General features: G+C 39.3%; 2 protein-coding genes across 7 annotated transcripts in view; one reads left to right on the top strand and one right to left on the bottom strand.

Moving 5' to 3' along the window:
* The window catches only part of xkr4 (XK related 4), a 72,515-nt gene extending 65,782 nt beyond the window's left edge, over window positions 1-6,733 (bottom strand). Inside the window, exon 1 of the mRNA XM_088014751.1 lies at window positions 5,599-6,733. Coding sequence (XP_087870877.1) covers window positions 5,599-6,299 — 701 coding nt within the window. The 5' untranslated portion in view covers window positions 6,300-6,733. The remainder of the gene's footprint in view (window positions 1-5,598) is intronic.
* Window positions 6,734-10,023: 3,290 nt separating this feature from the next.
* Window positions 10,024-22,302, top strand: part of tgs1 (trimethylguanosine synthase 1) — a 98,343-nt gene continuing 86,064 nt past the window's right edge. For 2 of the 6 annotated variants that reach the window (XM_088014915.1, XM_088014912.1), the window contains exons 1-2: window positions 10,024-10,201; window positions 20,149-20,216. In XM_088014915.1, the coding sequence (XP_087871041.1) occupies window positions 10,110-10,201; window positions 20,149-20,216 (160 nt within the window). In that variant the 5' untranslated portion in view covers window positions 10,024-10,109. The remainder of the gene's footprint in view (window positions 10,202-20,148; window positions 20,217-22,302) is intronic. The other 4 variants (XM_088014917.1, XM_088014916.1, XM_088014913.1 and 1 more) reach the window with 3 other exon arrangements.

The raw sequence follows: 22,302 nt of genomic DNA, 5'->3' as shown, positions 1-22,302 counted from the left end.
CTGAGTCTGGAGTAGAAACATCCAGAGCCACTGTGCACAGGCGTGTGCAGGAAATGGGCTACAGGTGCCGCATTCCCCAGGTCAAAGGTCAAGCCACTTTTGAACCAGAAACAGCGGCAGAAGCGCCTGACCTGGGCTACAGAGAAGCAGCACTTTGGACCACTGTTGTTCAGTGGTCCAAAGTACTTTTTTCGGATGAAAGCAAACTTTGCATGTCATTCGGAAATCAAAGTGCCAGACTCTGGAGGAAGACTGGGGAGAAGGAAATGCCAAAATGCCAGAAGTCCAGTGTCAAGTACCCACAGTCAGTGATGGTCTGGGTGCCATGTCAGCTGCTGATGTTGGTCCACTGGGTTTTATCAAGGGCAGGATCAATGCAGCAGCTATCAGAAGATTTTGGAGCACTTCATGCTTCCATCTGCTGAAAAGTTTTATGGAGATGAAAATTTAATTTGGTCTGGAATCGGCCCTTCTCCACAATCTTCCTCAGGGTCCGGTCACCTCTTCTCGTTGTGTAGCGTTTTCTGCCACACTTTTTCCTTCCTACTGACTTCCCACTGAGGTGCCTTGATATAACACTCTGCAAACAGCCGATTCGTTAAGAAATTTCTTTCTGTTTCTCACCCTCTTGCTTGAGGATGTCAGTGATGGCCTTCTGGACAGCAGTCAGGTCAGCAATCTGACCCATGACTGCGGTTTTGAGTAATGAACCAGGCTGGGAGTTTTTAAAGGCCTCAGGAATCTTTTTCAGGTGTTTAGAGTTACTTTGTTGATTCAGATGATTATTTTTATTGCTCGTTCAGAGAACCTTTTCATAATATTCTAATTTTTTGAGACAGGGATTTTGGGTTTTCAAGAGCTGTTTGCCAAAATCATCAAAATTAAAACAATAAAAGACCTGAAATATTTCAGTTGGTGTGCAATGAATCTAAAATATATGACAATTTAATTTTTATCATGACATTATGGAAAATAATGAACTTCATCACAATATTCTAATTTTATGACCAGCACCTGTATATATATATATATATATATATATATATATATATATATATATATATATATATATATATATATATATATATATATCAGTGTTGTGTTCAAGACCACCTAACCCGAGACCAAGACAAGACCAAGACCAGAGTGTATCGAGACCGAGACAAGACCAAGACTTTTAGGGTTCGAGACCAAGTCAAGACCAAGACCGAGGAAAGTCGAGACAGAGTCAAGACCAAGACCAGCGGCCGTGCTAAATGACACAATAAAATGTAAAATATGATCGAAATTGCTTCTCAGAATAATCTGAAAGATCCATATTCCCATAAAAACAGCTAGATATTAAATACTTAATACATTTTACCAATATTAAATATTCCATTTCTGTGTTACAATGTGTGATGGTCTCGTGCCATCCCTAAAAACATAACACCCTGGGAATTTCCCCATATTGCTCATATAAGAATCCACCACTGATGCACCATTAAACATAGCAATTGAGGCAATGCCCTGATGGTAAATAACACTCAACTATGAACACTGACCAAGGAGCAACAACCAAGAAGTAACCAAACTGAAGGCGCTCATCGTGACTGTTTTCACTCTCTATCCCAGTACATGAAGCCAGGTAGTCTGACACCATGGCAGACATTACAGTTGCCACTTTGAACAAAAACAAAGAGCAATGTGCATGCTCTGCGTGCTCTTTCGTTCTTGTGTTTTAGTTATTTGTTAATTTAAATATCAACGTACATAATTAAATAATGATGCAGTGTACACAGAGCATTACTAGAACAAAGAACGGGTGTTCTGTCAGGTCAGATCGTCATACGCTTAGCACAAACTCACGGTGTTCTGTCCGATCAGCATACGTTGTCAGATAGTCGTACGCTTAGCTCAGACATGCATATGCTGTCATTACCATATGATTTTATTTAATCAGCAACATAGAATCATGACGTAGATCATCATACACTTGGTTATTAACAGTTGTATGGCATCCAGCTGCAGCCAGACCTGCTTTAAATACACTTTGAAACCACGACAACGCATGTATATCTATCTAGTTATCATATTATGTCATATTATAAACAATTTAATGACTTATTTTCGTCATAACTTGTTGCATATGCTGAACTGACAACTCCACTGACGGTCGGACTTCTTAAGGCGCATGCGCTGGCATGGTACTCACTGCATGTATGCTAGGAACATAGAATCATGACGTAGATCTGTTATTAACAGTTGTATGGCATCCTGACTTAGCGGTTAAGTGAGTTTTACACGGGCATGTGTTGTAGCTGACTCCAGCTGCAGCCAGACCTGCTTTAAATACACTTTGAAACCATGACAACACAAGTATATCTATATAGTTATCATTGAAAACAGTTTAATGACTTATTTTCGTCATAACTTGCTGCATATGGTGAACTGACAACTCCTCTGACGGTCGGACTTCTTAATGCGCATGCGCAGGCATGGTACTCACTGCACGTATGCTATTCTGACAGTGTATGGTAATCTGATAGAACAACGGCTCTCAGTGAGTGACACTCCAGTCCTATCTAATAAATAAAGAGCCGTGGAGAAGAATCGACTGTTTCTGAATGTCACATCACTATATTGCAGACTTTTGGACATAGCGTTGTCCTATATATGCGACAAGTCAGTCAACATCTCCGCACAATAATTCAGGCAGTGAGTGACTTTTTGTCATCACAAATTCTTATGTGTCTCTGTACAGCTAGCTTTGCTAACATCACGTTAACGGAGCTTACCTTCTTTGAGCTACTTTTCTAAGTGACGAAAATAGTTAGACGTTGTCCCCATCGTCTCTGAAAGCGAAGCGCTGCTGAGTTAGCTGTGGCCATCGGATTTCTTACTATTTATGCAGCGCTATTATATTACTGACGATTAGACAAACATTTTCTGCCGCTGAGAGAAAACCACTGCGCATGTCCTGGAGCGCCACGTGCGAGTGAAAGGTGGGGAGGGGAGGGGGAGAAACACGTAGTTGCTTGGATTTTAATTGGTGCGTTTTGCATCCACTGAAAACAAAGATGTTAACAAATAAACTGGACAGTATGCTGCACGTTTAGTGTTATTTTCACAGTTGCGGTCTCGACTGGTCTTGAAATAAAATGCCGAGTCCTCAGAGCCCGAGACCGAGACAAGACCGAGACCAAATGCGGTCGAGTCCGAGACGAGACCGAAACCATCAGAAAACGGTCTTAAGACCGGACTCGAGACCAAGACCGATCTCGAGTACCACAACACTGCTTTGTTCTGTACAAAGTTGAATGTGCTGACAACAAAATCACACAAAAATCATCAATGGAAATCAAATTTATTAACCAATGGAGGCCTGGATTTGGAGCCACACACAAAATTAAAGTGAAATGTTCCCTTTATTTTTTTGAGCAGTATATATATATATATTATTCACTATTAATCATTATTTATTTGTGCCATTATTAATCTTTATTTATTAGTGTTTGTATAGTTATATAACTATATATTGATATTACTAAATAATTTATTAAATAAATTATGAACGGCTGTGTGCTTTGTAATATGCTCTTCATACATCGATATCACAATATTCCATTCCTATTCTATTGTTATAGCCACTAAGCATATTTAAATATGATGAACTATGTATTAAAAACATACTTAAAAAATATGTTTATAAATGTGGCTTTGATAGATGCTTGAATATGGTTTCCAGTAACAAAAAAGTGTGTTATGATCGATTAAATGCGCTGATACGTCATTGTGCCTGCTAAACACATAACGCTGAGTGGAGTGGTGTACCGCTCCAAGATGGCCGCCCTAAATCTTGTCAGCGACAATAGGTGAGAGCGGTCTATGAGGCGTCTATCCTTATATTATGTCTATGGTAGTCTGTAGCTATGTTAACTTTGCTAACTGGTTGATAATCTCACACATACTACCCACCTCTCTTGGAAAAAAACTGGGTTATAAATTGACATTCTTGCCTTTTTTCTCTCTCTCTCCCTCTCTCTATTTTGTTTTTGAAAACCTGATTTTATAACTTTTCTGAGCAGCATAGTAACTGCCACAGTTGTTTGTAGCAGCTGTTTTCGGCTGAAAACAGCTTCACTATGAAGCTCTCCAAGCAGGAGCGAACCATTTTATGCAGATCCAGGGGGGTTCAGGGCAAAAACGGATGTGTGTCTTTTGGTTTGGGAGTGATAACATTAAATTTTAACTGCTAAAAACAATCTTTGAAAATACAGTATGATTAATTTTGTATTTGACAGGACCCTGTTTTTTTTTAAATTTTATTTCTATGAACAAAAAATAAATAATTAAATTGTGGAGGGCCTTCTGTTGGTCAGGGCCCCTAGAATTGTCATCACTTCCCCCCCCTGCCCCTACTCATGATTAGTCTGACTTAAAGTAACTAAAATTTAACATACTTAGTATATTTATTTTTCACCAGGGTGGTCTACAGTGGGGGTGTAGGGTGTTTTCAATGCTGTGCCAGATGACTGCCCAACACTCAGAAAGATAACCACTGCTGCTACTGGAACAATCGTTTTTTTGATTATTGTTGTTGACAAAAAACACATTTCTGAGCTAAACTGTGGCAACATGAAACAAAGACATGAAATGAAAAACTTTATCATTTCATGTCTGATCATAAAAATTCCCAGTATTTTGTTGTGAAAAATACTTCAAAACAATGTCTACATGGTTTATGTACTTCAAGGTTTATTTGGTAGATACTTACTTTAAAAGATAGTTTTGATAGTTTTTCTATTTGTCTAAAATTGCAAGAACTGTGTTTAAATGTTTAAGTGTGCATCTGTTTAAATTAAGCTGAGATTTAGTTGCACAACAAAAAACACTAACCGGTCTTAGACCTGTCTCATTCTACCTGACAGCATAAGCTGTCTTAATTTCATATCTATATGTAGTGTTTGGGTTTTTATCTTTGTATTTTTATTCTTTGTTATTGATACAATGACATGACAACATGTCTATTTTTAAGCTTAAATTTGACAATATGTATCTATGCTTGAGACTTTTAATTTGAAAGAAGCAGTTCTCCACTTGCCCTGTCAAAAAGGCAATCTAATAAAGATTTCTTGGTAGGCCTGCTGACAGCACTCAGTCTTCTTCTATGTAGACATAGAAGAAGCAAAACTTTTTAATAGTTTGGGTGAAATCATTTTGGGCAACAACAGACGACTGTAGAAGTTAGTTTGGGTGAAAAGTTGCAGTTTTGTAACCATGGTCACTTGACCATGGTTACAAAACTGCAAAAAAGCTCAGAGATTTGTTAATACTTTACTGACATTGTTTTCCCTTACTCTACCGAGAAGCTAATTTTAATTTTTAATATTAGGCTGACATGATAGTTCCAACAACATTTACATGTGATTTTTGTACAAACTAATTAATTGTTAATTGTCAAACTGCTTTCTCAAGGATGTGTCTAAAGCCAGCTAAATCAAAGCGAGCAAACCAGATATATTAAACAAAAATGTAACTAAGACACAAAGCTGCAAAAAATTTATCGACTTGGGAAAAAGATTTGTGCTGAGAATTTTAGGACACCGATCACCTTACCTCCATATTTGACCCAGCTGGAGAACGTGTATTATGGACTGGCATAACCACACACAGACTGAGTAATAGGGCGACCGTTTCGTGCCTCTTCTGCCCATCGCCGTGCTGCCGGTGCTGTTAGTAGCAGTGTTCTTGCTGGCAGTTGACATCTGCCTCTGCGGTGTGGCCGGGTGCTGCTGAACGGGAACATCGCTTTGAGAGGCCGAGCCGCTCAGCAGTAGCTTACTCCCGTCCAACTGGGGGCAACCGACGGCAGATTCAACGTTGTCCTCTGTGCTGAAGTCAGCGACGAACCATCGAAAACTAAACAGCTGGACCGAAAACGAACCCAGCACCACAAAAAAAAGCGTCAAGCCGAACCACCAATAGTCCTGGCGAAGATAGTAATCGACTGAAAGCCACACGTCGGTTCCTACATCAGCCAGATAAACTGACACTGCGGCAACAATCCACAAGCAGTCCCATATCACATATTTTTGCTGTTCTCTGCTTAGACGGAAGCAAGGCGAGTTGGACCCGCCCCGACCGCAGCACTGAGATTCCCCGTTCGGAAAATCCACGTTCAGGGTGCATGCCGAGTCGGTCTGTTGTCCCAGGTGCAGCCCCTGCACCGAGCCGGAGTGCTCGGAGTTCTGCAACGGCGTGAAGGCCACATCGCTCCTCTTTAATTTCAAGACCCCATCCGACTTAGCTGCCATCATTGTAATCAGAAGATATTAAACTGGTAGATTTCTTCTGCTCTTCCTCCCCAGTTCTTTTTTAGCGCAGCGTTTGTCCGTCGAAACCTCGTTTACGTGTTTCTTTACTCTTCATTTCTAGACCACACCTGCTCCTTTACTCTGCTGTCTTCTCATAATATACGATAAAGTCAGATATCCAGGCTGAGCGTAGCATTGTGCTTGTTGCCCCAGGTTTTAGGTCTATGTCTAATTTTTGAGTGATTGATGAGCATCTCACATCCAGCCGTTAAAGGATATTCACCGCCTTGTTTCCTTAATCCTACCTGGTGGGATTCTACTATCAACTAGCATTTAAGTATTTGACAATGATAGAGAAAGGATGAAAGCTGCGGCCATGTTCTTCTATAGCGGACTACAAACAATGACATCATTCCTACTCTTCCCCCTGAATGTCAACCACCCGCCCTCCTGGGACCCAAACTACACACACACACGCACGCACGCAAGCACGCACGCATACGCGCACACCCACAGGCCATTTGTGTCAAAAATAAGTAGAAGTCATATGTGTAGATGTTGTTGGTCTATGTCGTTGCTATGTGTCTTTGGTAGATGTGGTCGTAGTGTTTTATGGATATGTCGATGTTGCATATGCGTTCGCTGCATACATAGATGTTATGTCTCTAGCTGCGTTGTGGTTATTACTTACTGTCATCTTGTCAATTCATCTGTAGTAAAGCAGTGTTTGTGATGCTACTGTTGTTGGTTCAAGGAGTTGTCTGAATGTCTTCTGTGATTGGTCAATGTCGTTGGTCCATGCTGTTAGTTCATGTCATTGGTCCTTGTCGTTGGTCAGTGTTGCTGTTGCCTGTTCTCTTCACCATTTATAAGTATTGAAGTAGGACAAATCTGATCAAAGTGTTTATTAGGTATTACAAAAATGTTGGTCTTTCAATATCAGTAGTTTCAAAATTCTTAGACTTCTATCTTGTATTTTCTTCAGGCATTAATCTACCGCTCCCTCCTCAAGAGCTTGGAGGTTCACTTAGGGACTGTCAACAAATTTCCGAACCAAACTCTTGACAAACAAATGTAAACAAATGCCTTGTCTTGTGACCAACTGACACAAAAAAGTGCTAATTAGGGTTACACAACACACTATCCTCTATGGGTTACACAACACACTATCCTCTATTGATTTTTTAAAAGTCATATTCAGTATTTAAAATAATTTTAATATTAAATAATAGAATGTTTTCTTCAATAGCTTCCAAGTCATGTGCCCTGTTGACTCAAAATCAGTGTGACATTGTTCTACTAAAGTGTGTGTGGGTGAGGCACACTCATTCTTACTCCATTTTAACCCTTTTTATTTATCTTTTGTCAATAATTTAGTAAATATATTTTTTAGCAATATTTTGGTAAAAATTTAGTCAAAATTTAGTGAATACATTTTTAGCAATTTTTTGTCAAAATTATGTCAAAAATTAATAAATATATTTTCAGCTATTTTGTTGTCAAAATGTAGTAAATATATGTTTTAGCATTTTTTTGTCAAAATTTTCAAAATTTGGACTAAATTTTGACAAAAAATTACTAAAAATTACATTTACTAAATTTTGACAAAAAAGAGCTAAAATACATTTATTAAAATTTGACTAAATCTTGACAAAAAATTGTAAAAACAATAAAAGGTTAAAATTTAGTAAAAATGAGTGTGCTTCATCTACATGCCTGAGTAGAACAATTTCACACTGATTTTGAGTCAATAGGTCACATGACTTGGAAGCTATTGCAGAAAACATATTTTATATTAAAATAATTTAAAATATTGAACATGACTTAAAAATTCAATAGAGAATAGTGTGTCTCGTGTAACCCTAATTACCGCTTTTTTGTGTCAGTTGGTCACAAGGCAAGCCATTTATTTACATTTGTTTGTCAGGAGTGTTTGGTTTGGACATTTGTTGATAATCCCTAAGTGAACCACCAAGCGCTTGAGGAGGAAGCAGGAGGGAGCAGTAGATTAATGCCTGAAGAAAATACAAGGTAAAAATCTAAACATTTTGAAAACACTAAGGCAACACTGACCAACGACAAGGACCAATGACATGACCTAACTGCATTGACCAATGACATTGAGTTAAAGAAGTTAAAGAAAAGTTAAAGAAATTCAGACAACTCCTTGAACCAACAACAGGGGGGAGTAACAAAAAAAACACATCTGCAAGGGGTTCCCTGCTTTACTGGAGATAAATTGACAAGATGACAGTAAGTAATAACCACAACGCAGCTAGAGACATAACATATGCAACATTTACATATGCAATATCTAACATATGCATAACCTACATATGATGCATATAGGTGATATATGCAACATTGACATATCCATAAATACTAAGACCATAGACCAAAGACAACAACATAGACCAACATTTACACATATGACTTCTACTTATTTTTGACACAAATGGAACCCCATAATTTTTGACACAAATGGAACCCCATACTATAAAGTAGCATAAATAGTAAGAGCACCTCATTTTATACTCCTTGATCAAGTAAAGCATTTAAACTCATTTTGTGAGTATTCTTTTGATTTGATTCTGCCTTGATTATTTTCTTAATAATAATTTTCCTAACAGACCAATTGCAGCTTGATCAGTAATGTAAGCAATAACACTTCCAGCAGTGACATTACAAGGTGAAATTGAAGAAATACCGTAATGAATTATAAGATTAAAATAACTGTTGTTATATAGACATAGATAAACTTTATTGTTAAGGGGCAATTTGCTTTGCAGACAGCAAAGAACAATTGCAGAAAAATACATAAAAAATTACAATAGTATTAAATCACAATATCCATCCAACATTTAATTAAACATATGTACTGATGTATGTTACTGTCTCTCCCTCACTCTGACTCTCTGCATCCTAATGTAAATATATGAATGCCATGCAGGGGCATGGCATTCATATATTTACAACAGACACTTGAGTAATGTACAGTACCATAATGTGACCTAACTAAAAATAACAATCATGCCTTTTGTCATACAGAATGAGAATTTTAACAACTGATTTGCAGATGTATACATTATTATGCATCTCATATGCTGTCATTTCTGGTTATGCATTACACTAAAATGGTAGCAGTAACATTTTTTTAGATTGCTGAACATGGAGGGACACTAGGATGCAGAGATTACCAGAATCATTGAAATCTTAAAAGTAAAGATGTTTTAATTTCACCAAGCAAGAAATGCAAAATAATTTTTAATAATTATCTGCTAAACATTTTCTAAGAATATTAGATAGTAAATTATAAATAAAGGCAATTGTAGGCCATTATGATATTTATGAAGCATTCAAGAAAATAGGAGATAATATAGGCATAAATGTCTTGGTTTCAGAGTAGGTAACAGATCATAACAAAACAAATGATCAATGGACATAAAACAGGCATATGTGATTACTGCAGCATGCCTGAATTTGTACAGCATGTTTTCATGGAATGCAATGCGTATGAACTAGGGGTAGTTTAAAGATACATTGACAAATTAAAACCAAAACATTTTCGACGAAAGAAGGGGGGAAAAACTAATCTTTTAGAGAGGTTCTATTTCATTGTTCTGTTGACTTGCTTTCCACACTCCAGTCCAGTAGGAGGCGGTAAAGCATCTTATAGTTGTTCTGCCAGCCGCCATAAAGCACCAGAAGAAGAAATAAAACCCAATGTTGCATGCTGGGTCTCTTTATTTTTCGCCGAATAAATTGTGCGTCTGAAATTTTGAGCTGAGCGCGTAGACGCTGGAAAGAAGAGAAATGACGGTGGTGGCGGACGTTATTTTCTCCATCAGTCAAACACCTGAGAAGGACGATGCTGTTCTCCTTCGGTGCTCCAGAGCCTTCGTGGGGTGAGAATTTCTCATGTTCCTTTTTTGAAAACGGCATAAAGTTTCCTTCTCTTCCGGGTTTACGGTGTAATACCTTTTTGTTTCTATGCTCAATAATGCGTTTAGGACGCAGTACATAGGCTAGATCAACCTTTAGTATATGTGGAATTACCATGCTAAAATTTAATTAAAAGGCATTTTTTACTGGCTACATTTTATTATTCAATGCAGTAAAAATGTTTTACAGCATTTGTTTTTGCTTCTGGGGGATGGGGGTAGGAAAGAAAGAGTTCTTATTAAAAGTCGATTTCATCTTCGTATAATTTCGAGGATAATATAGTGCCTGTAAAAATATTCACCTCCTTGGATGTTCTACTCCTTACTGCTTTTAATCATGATTAACAAAATTTGGAATCTTTTGAGAAAAAATGATTTTATTGTCAAAGTGAAAACTGACTTCTATAAAATAATGACACTTAAGTAAAAAAATATTTAACGTAAGTGATTGTATAAACACCTACCCCCTTCTACTCGGTATTTAGTAGATGTTTCTGTGGCTGCCGCCGCAGTAGGGAGTCAGAGTGGACCACTCTCAGTTAGCTGTTCATTTATTTCTTCAACCTGTCAGGTTGGGGGGAGATCAACTGTGAACAGCCGTATTCAAGTCCTTCCGCAAATTTTCTATGGGATGGAAGTCTGGGTTTTGACTGGGCCACTCCAGAACCTTCACGTTGTTGTCTTGCAGTTGCAGAAACAAAATAATTCCTTTTCTTCACCATTAAATATTAAAATAATTAACCAATTTCTATCATTTGTATTTATCTATTGTGTTTAATTAATTTCATTTCATAATTTTTAATTAAATAAAAAGCATCATAACTAGAGCATCATGAGAACAGTGGGTCCTACCGCTCACTGCATAGAGCCGTTCAAAGCAATCCAATCGCTAGTGAACGACACATCATCACTTAGCAGCTATGGCTTAGCTTCTTCTGATCATATAAGTACTCCTGGAGTTGTTTTCTTTCCACCGGTACACGCAGCTTTTCTTTTGAGTGATCCGGCGGTTTTAAGCCGATTTTCCATCATTATATTTAACACAATTATTTGGTAACCTAGCTGTAGCGTTGCACTTTGAGCTCACGTAACGGCAAATATCAATTACATGCAGTACCTCGCGGACCACAGTTTGAGAAAGTCTGATACAGCAGTTTACTTTGCTTGCTCATGATGCGCTATTGTAATTTTTATTTAGTTAAAATTTATTAAATTAAATTAAACACAATGGATAAATACAATTGATAGAAACTGGTTAATTATTTTTATATTTATTGGTGAAGAAAATTATTATTTTTTGTTTCTGCAACTGAAGTCTAGTTTTCTTTAATTGTGTTTGTAAATCACAAATAGCCCTACATATTATTAATGCACATTAGGGCTGAAACGATTCCTCGAGTGATTCGAGTACCTCGATTATTAAAATTCCTCAAGGAAAATTTATCTACCACGAAGTCTCTTAAATTATGTCTTATTTAGCGCACCGTGGTCCGGCCGGGTCGTTATTTGCGTTCCGCCGCACTCTCACTTCCGCATGTGTTGTTGACGAAAGCTAAGCGCTAACCCTTAGCTTTCGTCAACAACACAGGCGGACAGCATAATGTCCAGTTTTCAAGTTCGGTCTGGGAGGATTTTACTGATTCATGGGTTTTTGTCGTTTTTCGGGGGACCAATACACATCCTTAAAATTACGGGAGCAATGCTTGGAGTACGGCAGCTTTTCTCCTCCCGGAGCTGCTGATTCAGAGCGAACGGCGGGATTATTTATACAGGTGAGTGGATAGACTGAACACTGCGGGCGGCTTTGCTTTAGATGCATAGCTTTACTAAAAATGCCAGAAAATAAATTTCATATCATCCACGTGTTGCGTCAAGCCGCGTTTCCCCATCAGATACGGTTCCCCCTGCGTCTTCTTGCGCTCCGCCCCGCCCACGCAGCAAAATACACGTGTGCTGTTATGAGCACTAAGAAAGCACGCGCGTAGCAAGCACGCGCTTGTTTCGGCGCGCTTGTCGAGAAGGACCTCGCTGCAGCAAACAGAAAGGGGCGGGGACGGACCACTTGTCAGTCTTGTACCTTATTTGGAAATGAGACCATTGCAATCCGGAAGTGAAGGGGGCACTATTTTCCTACACTTGCGTTTTTATTTTCTTTTTAAATCTGTGACATATTTTCACCTTTAGGAAGGAGTTTCACTCTCAGAATGTATTTGAACTTCTTTCTTTTATTTACTTTGTGACAGCTCACAGTTTTTTAGCAAATTCTGTAGCTTTCGGTGTAGCCTACTTCTAAATCTGCTCCTTAGTCGCATCTTTTTGGGCTTGCGACTGCCTCTAGTGGCGTGGGGGTGGTAACACAATAAATATAATTACATTGCTAAATCAGAATACCACAACGTCTTTGTTATTTACTATTAATTCTGGCATTACTGGTACCGTAAAAGATAAATTCTTATAAAACATTTTTTTTTCATTTTCTTACTGAAGTAGAGCTAATTAAATTAGATAAACAAGAACTGAAAGTGATTCCAGTTTCACTTGATGGCCAACCTGTTGTAACTGGCAAATTTTAAATTCCTTGTGTCATTCCTGGACAGTTAGCTCACCTTTACTGAAAACACTGACTATATTTTTAAGAACCGTTCTCAAAGACTCTACCTTTTAAGAAGACCTTGGGGTTACCCAACTTGAGGTTGTGTACAACCTCTAGTTAGGTAGAGATTGTTGAGTTAAAATGTTGAAACTAATCATTTTAACTTGAGTTTTAACTCATCTCAAGTTAAAACAACATTTTAACTCAAGCTTTAACTTTTCATCTCCTCGACTGGAGACTAACAGACAATCTTTTAAGAATATTTTGAATGGCAGGTTAAATAGTGGTGAAACCAAAAACAGCTCAGTCTCAACTGTTTGCTGAAAGAACATGAAAGATGGCAAGAAATATTTTAGCAGAGAGCATCCATCCTCTTTATTCATCAGTTTTAACCTCTGAGCTCATGAAGGTGTTACTGTGTTCCTTTGGCAACTAAGAACATCTATTTATTAGAAGTAATTTATTGACAGTGCAATAATAATTCTTAACCAAACTAAATAATTGAGGTGTGCCGATTGATCGGCCACCAATCATAATCGGCCGATTTCCGTGAAAAAGTGTATGATCGGTGATCGCCAATCACGGTTTCTGTTGCCGATCACACAAACCGATCACCTGCATCTCATTTCCCAGCCGGCCTGTGCAGCTGGTCTCCTCTTTCCTTCACTCTGCGCAAACGCGTAGCAACAAATCCCAAGCGATGTTGAACTATAACGCACTGAGTGAATGGGGAAGTTTGCATGTTGCTGCGGAAAATTGAAGCACGTCAAAATGTATCAACACGACGTTTTTATGGATCAACAAGCATAAAAACAATGCCATACTTGACGGAGTTTGGCTACATCGAGGCTCACTGCAGTAAAAAAGACATTTGGAGGATCAGATAGCAGGTAAAGCAGCGCACAGCTATAAACACTCACCCGGATTAGCATGATGGTCAGAAAGCTAAACAAATAACCTGCAAAATTATTTACGTCTTTGAGCTGCGAATTAAGACGCTGGTTCTGCTCTCGCTGTTGAACGGCTGCTACAAGCTACAGGTAGTAATATTTGACAGACGGAGCGCCGTTTCTGCTGCACCTGGTAGTGACTCTCACACCGAACCTCTGCTTAAAGCTGCAGCATCTAACCTAAAAAAATAAATTTTACATACATATTAAAACTTTAGTTGTCCTAACTTGAGACAGATAATCTCTGAAATAATCGATCTCCTCCTATTCAGTAACTCTGGATTGTTTATTGTAATGGAACCTGTATTTGCCTTTGAATGTTTTATACTTTCATTTTTTTGGCAATAGTGAGAGGTTTTATTTTGGTTCTTTGCATTATTTAGCCTCTTCAGAGCCTTCATATGTTATCAGTCTGTTAAAGATAGTATCAATAGCAGTACAATTTGCACAATGCCTGTTTTGTTTAGTTTTCTTCTTGGAAAAAGTTATTAAAAACAAGTTTTTGTCTAAATTAAGGTGAATTCATGGTTCCTTTTTCCACATAATGTAACCGGTACTGTTTATGATTAAAAAATTCCATCCATCCATCCATCCATCCATCCATCCATCCATCCATCCATCCATCCGATCCATCCGATCCCATTCCCCATGTGGTAAATTGAGGGAACGGTATCAGATGACTGAAAGATCACCCATCAGATACCGTTCCCCCTGTTTTAAGGGGTGGGGAACAGTATCTGATGGCCATATTTCACACATCAGATACCTGTTTCCCCTATGTTAAAATCACCCATCGGACACCGTTTCCCCTATGTTAAAGGGGATGAACAGTATCTGATGGCCATTTTTCACCCATCAAATACCATTCTCCCTGTTTTACAGTTGGAACGGTATCTGATCGCCATATTTCACCCATCAGATACCGTTCTCCCTGTTTTACAGTGGGGGAATGGTATCTGATGGCCATATTTCAACCAAGGGGAACTGTATACATACCTGGGAGATGTGTTTCTGTGTGTGACGAATGCAGACCGTGTCAAATCCCGTCGCTAACATGAACACAAATGCTATAAATGGCTGGGCAAGGTGAGAGTTCATCCATTAAAACTGGCAGAAGATGATACATAAACCAAAATTTGGAGAATAGACATTTTTTCATAATAGCCTCCTCACAAAGAGGCAGGCTATTTGTGAGGGTGCCTCTTTATTATTACATTGAATATAATTTCAGATTTTTGCATAATTTTTCTTCAGGTTAACTTAAAGTGAGCTATTATTGTTACAAGTTAATTTTCTAAACTACAGAAAAGTAAGTAATTGTTAGGGAAGCTCAAATGTGGAAAAATTGGACTGATAATGATATGTTATAGTAATACTGTTGCTATGTTAGATTTACCAATGTTTTATTTTATCTTGTTTTTTATCCGATTACCCGAATAATCGTAGGAATAATTGATAGATTACTCGATTACTAAAATATTTGTTTACCACAGCCCTAATGCATATAACACTTGGTAGTAGGCCTGTCGCGATAAACGATAAATCAATTAATTGCACCATAAATCAACCTCATTTTAATTATCGCCTTTATTGTCTCTTCCTGCCTTTTTCTTTCTGTTGATTACACAATGAATGAAAAAAGGCTCAGCTCCGGAGCTCTCCACTGACCCTCCCTATTTCCTTTCCAGCTCACGCTACACGGGTTGTCAGCCGATTGTCGGCCCAGTTTCAAAACCTGAGACCACACATTAGCCGACAGAAATCCTAGGTATAACGGTTCAATCGGCTTCATCATCCCATGTGGTGTCCAGCCACAGGGGCACAAAATAATGGCTACAAGTCCAGTTAACTAATTTTAAAATTGGGCATTAATCAATGCTTTACTACAATCTACCTGTGATGCATGTAGCTAGAGTCAGCGTAAAGTTCTGACTGAATTAAAATCATTGTAACCTATTTATGTCACGTTAACGAAGAACAGCTGAAAACTTACCGGGTTTATCAATTGCGGTAGCAATTTGGCTCTAACTCATTCCCTTGTAATTTCTATATTCTTTGCACGAAATGTTGAATAAATATTAATGTTGTTTCCACATATCATCTCCAATGTCCACTGGACTTCGGGTTGCGCCATGTCAGCTGTTTGGGATTCCCCTCGTAATTTCCCCTCAGAGAGCACGGAGGAGAGTCCGCGCTTTCTGATTGGCTACCTGTCACATTCAACAGGCTGCGTTAAGCTCCCAGTTGGGGAAAACCCCCGATTTAGATAGGAGCAGCCACGACGACGATCTACCGTAACACACCACACACTGCAGGATGATCGGTGATCGGTTACGAAATCACCAGCGACAATCTTGGAATGCCCAACGTTCTAAGATTATCGTAAGGGGAAAATATGGGCAAAAAATTGTGTAGTGTGAACTATTGCTCCAGGATGTGCCCATCTTCTCTATTTAAATCTAGTGACTACTGAAGGCCAATACAACATTCATAATCTGCACTCTTTTGGTTGAATGGATTATTTATTTCCACTTTGGCTTTATGTTCTTTAGTTTTTTTCAAGTACGTTTTTTGTTAATGGAGACTGAGAATCAATTTTCTTTTTCTTTTTGGTTGTTTTGTTTATTTAGTTGATCAGTTCCAGTGTTATGTGTTCTTTTGAAAATAAAGTGCATCTATCTATGGCAGGAAATCACATGCATTATTAGTAATTTCCATTAAATCAGTGTCAACTGGTCTTGAAACAATATTATTGTTTATCGCAATATTTTTTTTAGACAATTAATCGCTTAGCAAAAATTGTTATCGTGACAGGCCTACTTAGTAGTAAAGAACAACTTCTTTTTTTTATTTCCATGTATTTGACATCATTGGAAAGCATAGACACTTTCAAAATCTGTAAATAACTCAAATTGCCCAAGTTGACCTGTTCATGGCTTTGTCTTGGCCAGTCACATTTACCTAACAGCACCACTCTTCTCATTATGAAGAACAAAGAAAATAACAATAGTTAGAAGACTAATATTTTAATTTCAGGTTGCATCATATGTTATTGCGGGGGCAATAGGTGGTCCGTGACTGATTGTTAAGTGGTCCTCAGTCTGAACAAGTTTGAGAAACGCTTATCTATAGCTAGCTACACAAAGATGGTTTGACATTTGGCAGGTTAAGTTTTTTAAAGATCGGTAATCAGCGATTGGCCAGAAAACTGCAATCGGTGCACCCCTATTAAAAACTATAAACCCATCTTTCTTTCACCAATAATTCTGCCCTGCCAGTGAAATGTTCACTGCAGAAGAGACGCTTGCAGTCTAGCTTATAAATAAATAAATGAAATATTAAAAATAATTTGTTTTTCCTTTTTAATAAAAACAAAAACACACAACGCTAAGCTGGCAGGGGGGCACGTAAAGCATTTTGGCCTGCCAGGCCTATAATACATTGGGGGAAACCCTGCCACAGAGTTTATTGCCACTTTTACTGTGAAGGGTTTGCAAACATCAAGAATCAGAAACGGCACAACTTCTATATGGAGCTCTCTTTGGATTTAACTTATCAACACCCATGTCTACAACACCAATATAATGTGGTAATGAGAGAACTCCAAACATGTAAAGCCATGCATTTTGTGTTGAGTAGCAACTACCATGTTGAGTTCGATATGGTCCAGTGACCATGATGTTCCTAACCTAACAGATATACAACCTAACAGATGTACAACCAGACCAGATTGATTGTCAGTATTGTTGCTATTAATGCATGTTAAGAATTTGATTTATTCAAGATTTAAGTCTGTTGGCATGCATGTGGGCTGAACATTATCGCCAAAGATGAAAACTAAAGTTCCAGTCCAAATATCTTGTAGTTCTGAAAATCTTCACTTACCCTGGAGACAATTGAACAGCAGCCTAGTCTATACGTCAGTGATCAAACACTTGGCTTTCTTTTAGGAATCTGAGTTTTTCATATAGGAAAAAAAAACTTTATTTTTGTTTTTTTAAATTAAGAACAATAAATATTGTTCTTTATTTAATTTTTAGAATAAAATGGTTTCATTGTTTAATATTTTGGATCTATATAGATTCTTATTTAATTGGAAAACATGAATATCCTATTTTGATCTTCAGAAAGGCAAATTGTGGTGGATAGGTGTAGCTCTGGATCATGTGGTGTTGGTAATTGTAGATCACCTGTTGCTCACCTGGTGACTTTAGTGAGTGGGTGATGGACGAAGTCTACTTTTGCTGACTGCTTTAAGCTTGTATTATTTTTCATCTTTGATCACTGACCTGGGGATCCGTTTTTATGCTGCTTTTGGACACAGTTGGCAGTTCCCTTGGATTGGCAGACTGGGGTGGTGGTCCCCTTGTTCAAAAAGGGGGACCGGAGGGTGTGCTTCAATTACAGAGGAGTCACACTCTTAACCCTCCGTGGTAAGGTCTTTTCAGGGGTCCTGGAGAGGAGGGTTCGTCAGATAGTTGAACCTCGGATTCAAGAAGAGCAGTGTGGAACACTGGACCATCTCTACACCCTCAGCAGGGTCCTGGAGGGTGCATGGGAGTTCACCCAACTGGTCTACATGTGTTTTGTAGACTTGGAGAAGGTGTCCAACTGTGTCCCTCGGGGGGACCTTGTGGGGGGTTCTCTGAGAGTATGGGGTACCGGGCCCTTTGATACGGGCTGTTAGGTCCCTGTATGACCGGTGTCAGAGTCTGGTCCGCAAGTCGGGCTCATTTCCGGTGAGAGTTGGACTCCGCCAAGGCTGCCCTTTGTCACCGATTCTGATCATTACTTTCATGGACAGAATGGCCTGCGCAGCTGAGGTGTAGAGGGCATCTGTTTTGGTGACCTTAGGATCACGTCTCTGCTTTTTGTGGATGATGTGGTTCTTTTGGCTTCACCAAGTCGTGATCTGCAGCTCTCACTGGAGCAGTTCGCAGCCGAGTGTGAAGTGGCCGGGATGAGTATCAGTGCCTCCAAATCCAAGGCCATGGTCTTGAGCTGGAAAAGGGTAGAGTGCCTTCTCTGGGTCGGAGGGGATGTCCTTCCCCAAGTGGAGGAGTTTAAGTATCTTGGGATCTTGTTCACGAATGATGAAGAAGAGAGCAGGAGGTCGACAGGCATAATTGGTGCAGCGTCTGCTGTAAGCTGGCGCTGTACCGGTCCGTCATGGTGAAGAGAGAGCTGAGTCAAAAAGCGAAGCTCTCGATTTACCGGTGGATCTGCTTTACCACCCTCATCTATGGTCATGAGCTTTGTGTCTTGACCGAAAGAACGAGATCACGGATACAAGCGGCTGCAATGGGTTTTCTCCGCAGGGTGTCTGGGCTCTCCCTTAGAGATGGGGTGAGCAGCTCAGTCATCCGGGAGGGACTCAGAGTAGAGCCGCTGCTCCTCCACGTCAAGAGGAGCCAGTTGAGGTGGGTTGGGCATCTGGTCAGGATGCCTCCTGGACGCCTCCCTGGTGAGGTGTTCCGAGCGCATCCCACCGGAAGGAGGCCCCAGTGAAGACTCAGGACACGCTGGAGGGACTATGTCTCTTGGCTGGCCTGGGAACGCCTTGGGATTCCCCCGAAGGAGCTTTGTTTTACAGTTGCTACTACACATATCACCAGCAAGTTTATTAATTATATTCTTGGTTGCCTGCTTTTGTCCAAATATAAACATGATTTTTTTCATCCGTCTTTAATTCATATTGCCTTTTTATTTAAAAAAAAAATAAAATAAAGGACAATCATCTTCCATTGCTTGATATTTCTTTTTTAAGTCTTTGGCTATGGCTGGTCACGTAATTAAAATGGAAAGTCACATGTAGTGACCAGTTCTTTCTAGGTAAGCTGTGTGTTTACTTTGAGTTCCAATTTTTCAAATGTGATAATTAATCCACTCCTGGTTTTTTTTTCATCAAACCCATTACACAACAAACATTAATAAACATTAATAAAACATTAAAGGACTGAACATTTTGTATAGGCTAAATATAGTTTAGCCTATTACTCAAAGAAATCCAAAGAGTAGTGACGCAAAAAGTGGAATAAATATTTCAGCAGTTAACCCAGTGTTTCTCAACCCTGGTCCTCACCGCCCCCCTGTCCTGCATGTTTTAGGTATTTCCCTTCTGCCACACACCTGAATTGTATCTCTGGGTGATTAACAGGCTTCTGCAGTAGTTGATGGTCATGCAATCATTTGAATCAGCTGTTCTGGAATAGAGGCACATCTAAAAAATGCAGAGCAGGGGGGCGGTGAGGACCAGAGTTGAGAAACACTGAGTTAACCTAAGAAACCCTTAATGTGTCACAGATCTGGCTCATGTATATGGACTCTTTGTCTTCATTGACTGTCTTTGTATGTCTGCCTTTCAACAGGGACAGAGAGCTGTATCGCTCTGATAACAGACTCCTTTCATCTGGCAGAGAAGTTACTGAAGTGCAAGGTACTGTATGTTATATTTATCACTTAGTGTTCTGTAGAATTAACCAGGGCCTGTATTCTCAGAGTTGCCTTAGAGAACTCCTGTCTTAGCCACAAAGGCCTGCCAGTGACTTCTGGCTTCAGAGAGCAACTCTGTTCTAGGAAATGACAGAAATTCTTACCCTAGTGAGGAGTTGTGTTTGACCCCGTTTATTGACCCTGTTGCTTGGTCTGGCTGTATTGGAGCCAAATATGTGTATTTTTGTTTTTTTGGTCACTAGATAGGGCTGTCGACTCCGGTATATGAACCACCAAGAGGTGACAGGTGTTGAACCCGGAAGGGCTTACAAGTTTTTGACCGCTATGGCGAAGTCATTGTTGACACTGTGGCAGTGTATAGTGGAATAAATGGATTTTGTTCACAAATGGTTTATCTGACTGGAACAAATTTGGAATTTGGACTACAAGAAGATTGGATTGACTTTACAAGCGATCAACAGGTACAATGTTAGCCGCTCAACGCGTCATAACTAAGCAGCAACAGATCAATGTTTAATCAGAATCAGAAGAATTTTATTGTCATTGTCAGAAAGACAATGAAATTGTAGTTCCAGTACAACCATCCATTACACAACAACATGGTGGGGCAGGGTGGGAGCTTCTGCGCTGCCTTAACTAGTGCAATATTAAACTGGCTAGTGCAGGCTGACCTTGTTGCTAGGTGTGAGCTGAATGTTAGTCTGTGTGTGGTGTGTAGCTGCCGTGTGGCTTAACGCCACACACTGATCAACCAAACCCGCTATACCTAAGATGTTTTATTCTTTCAGGTTTTGAAAATTGGACAGCTATTTTAAAGTCTTGTCGTGTCAACCAAGCATTAGGAGCTCTCTTAAGCCCAGTTCAAACTACACAATTTTTTGTCCCAATTTTCCCCTTACAACAATCTTAGAACGTCCAATGTCCTAAGATTGTGGCTTGCGATAATTGTTCCGATCATCCTGTAGTGTGTGGTATGTATCAACACATTGCGTCCAGTCGGTAGAACGTAGGAACTGCTCCAATCTAAAATCTGGCATATTCAACATGTTGGATCAACATCTTGGCCAGTTTATCACTGCAGTATGTGGGGTTTACCCTGACTGGGAGCAAGAACGTAGCCTGTTGAATGTGACAGGTAGCCAATCAGAAAGCGCAGTGACATAAGTTCGGAGGGGAATCCCAAACAGCTGACATGATGCAACAGAGAGTTCAATGGATAGCAGAGATGATATTTGGAAACAACATGAAAAAAATAAACTCACCTCCATAGTGCACCAAATAAAGGATCTGCTCATGCCCTCTCCACTCTTTAATTCAACGCCTTTTTTTTGTTACATCTTTTATGCTTTAAATAAGCTCACAAACTATCGGTATTGCTTTTACGTCATTAGCCATGTTTGTTTACTCTAAATTCAAGTGTGATTATAGTGGGTTTTTACAGAATTTTCTGTCTGAAATGTGAATGTTGGTGAGAGAAAATGGTTTGTGTGTGCTCTTGCAGTGTGGCTGGACCACACACTGCACAATCGTACCCAATCAAACCCATTGTACATACGATTTTTTGTCAGCTCGTGCGTGGTCTCTCATGTTTCGAAAATTGGCAGACAATTCTAAAATCATGTGTGAAGTGGGCTTTAAGGCCAAAGGTGCTTAGGCCTTTTATCTTAAGCCCAGTTCACACTACACGATTTTAGAATTGTATGCTGATTTTTGAAACCTGAGAGACTACACACTAACCGATTGAAAATCATAGGTATAGCTTTTTTGATCGTAGTGATGTTTTCCCCATCACACTCTACGATCACGGACATTCCAACTCCAGATATGAAATCCCTTAAAGGGTGCTGGGATTTCTTTGGGGGTCATTGGCTCGAAGGTAAACTTTACACCTTTAAATGCGCAACAATACCAGTTTAGACTTTGAGCAACTTGCTAAAACTGTATTGTGTAACATTAAAACATGCCTGGCTGCAACTGTATCGATGGCAACTCTTCTTCTCTTCAGTGTTTGTTAGCTTCTTGCCGCAGCTCCGCACTCCTGCTACTGGTAGCTTCAGCGTATCAGTTCA

This window comes from Poecilia mexicana, unplaced genomic scaffold, assembly GCF_051168715.1.
Source record: "Poecilia mexicana isolate PSO_F unplaced genomic scaffold, ASM5116871v1 scaffold_17, whole genome shotgun sequence".
Taxonomy (NCBI): Eukaryota; Metazoa; Chordata; class Actinopteri; order Cyprinodontiformes; family Poeciliidae; genus Poecilia; species Poecilia mexicana.
The sequence above is the reverse complement of the archived record's forward strand: the minus strand, read 5'-3'. Positions and strand labels throughout refer to the sequence as shown.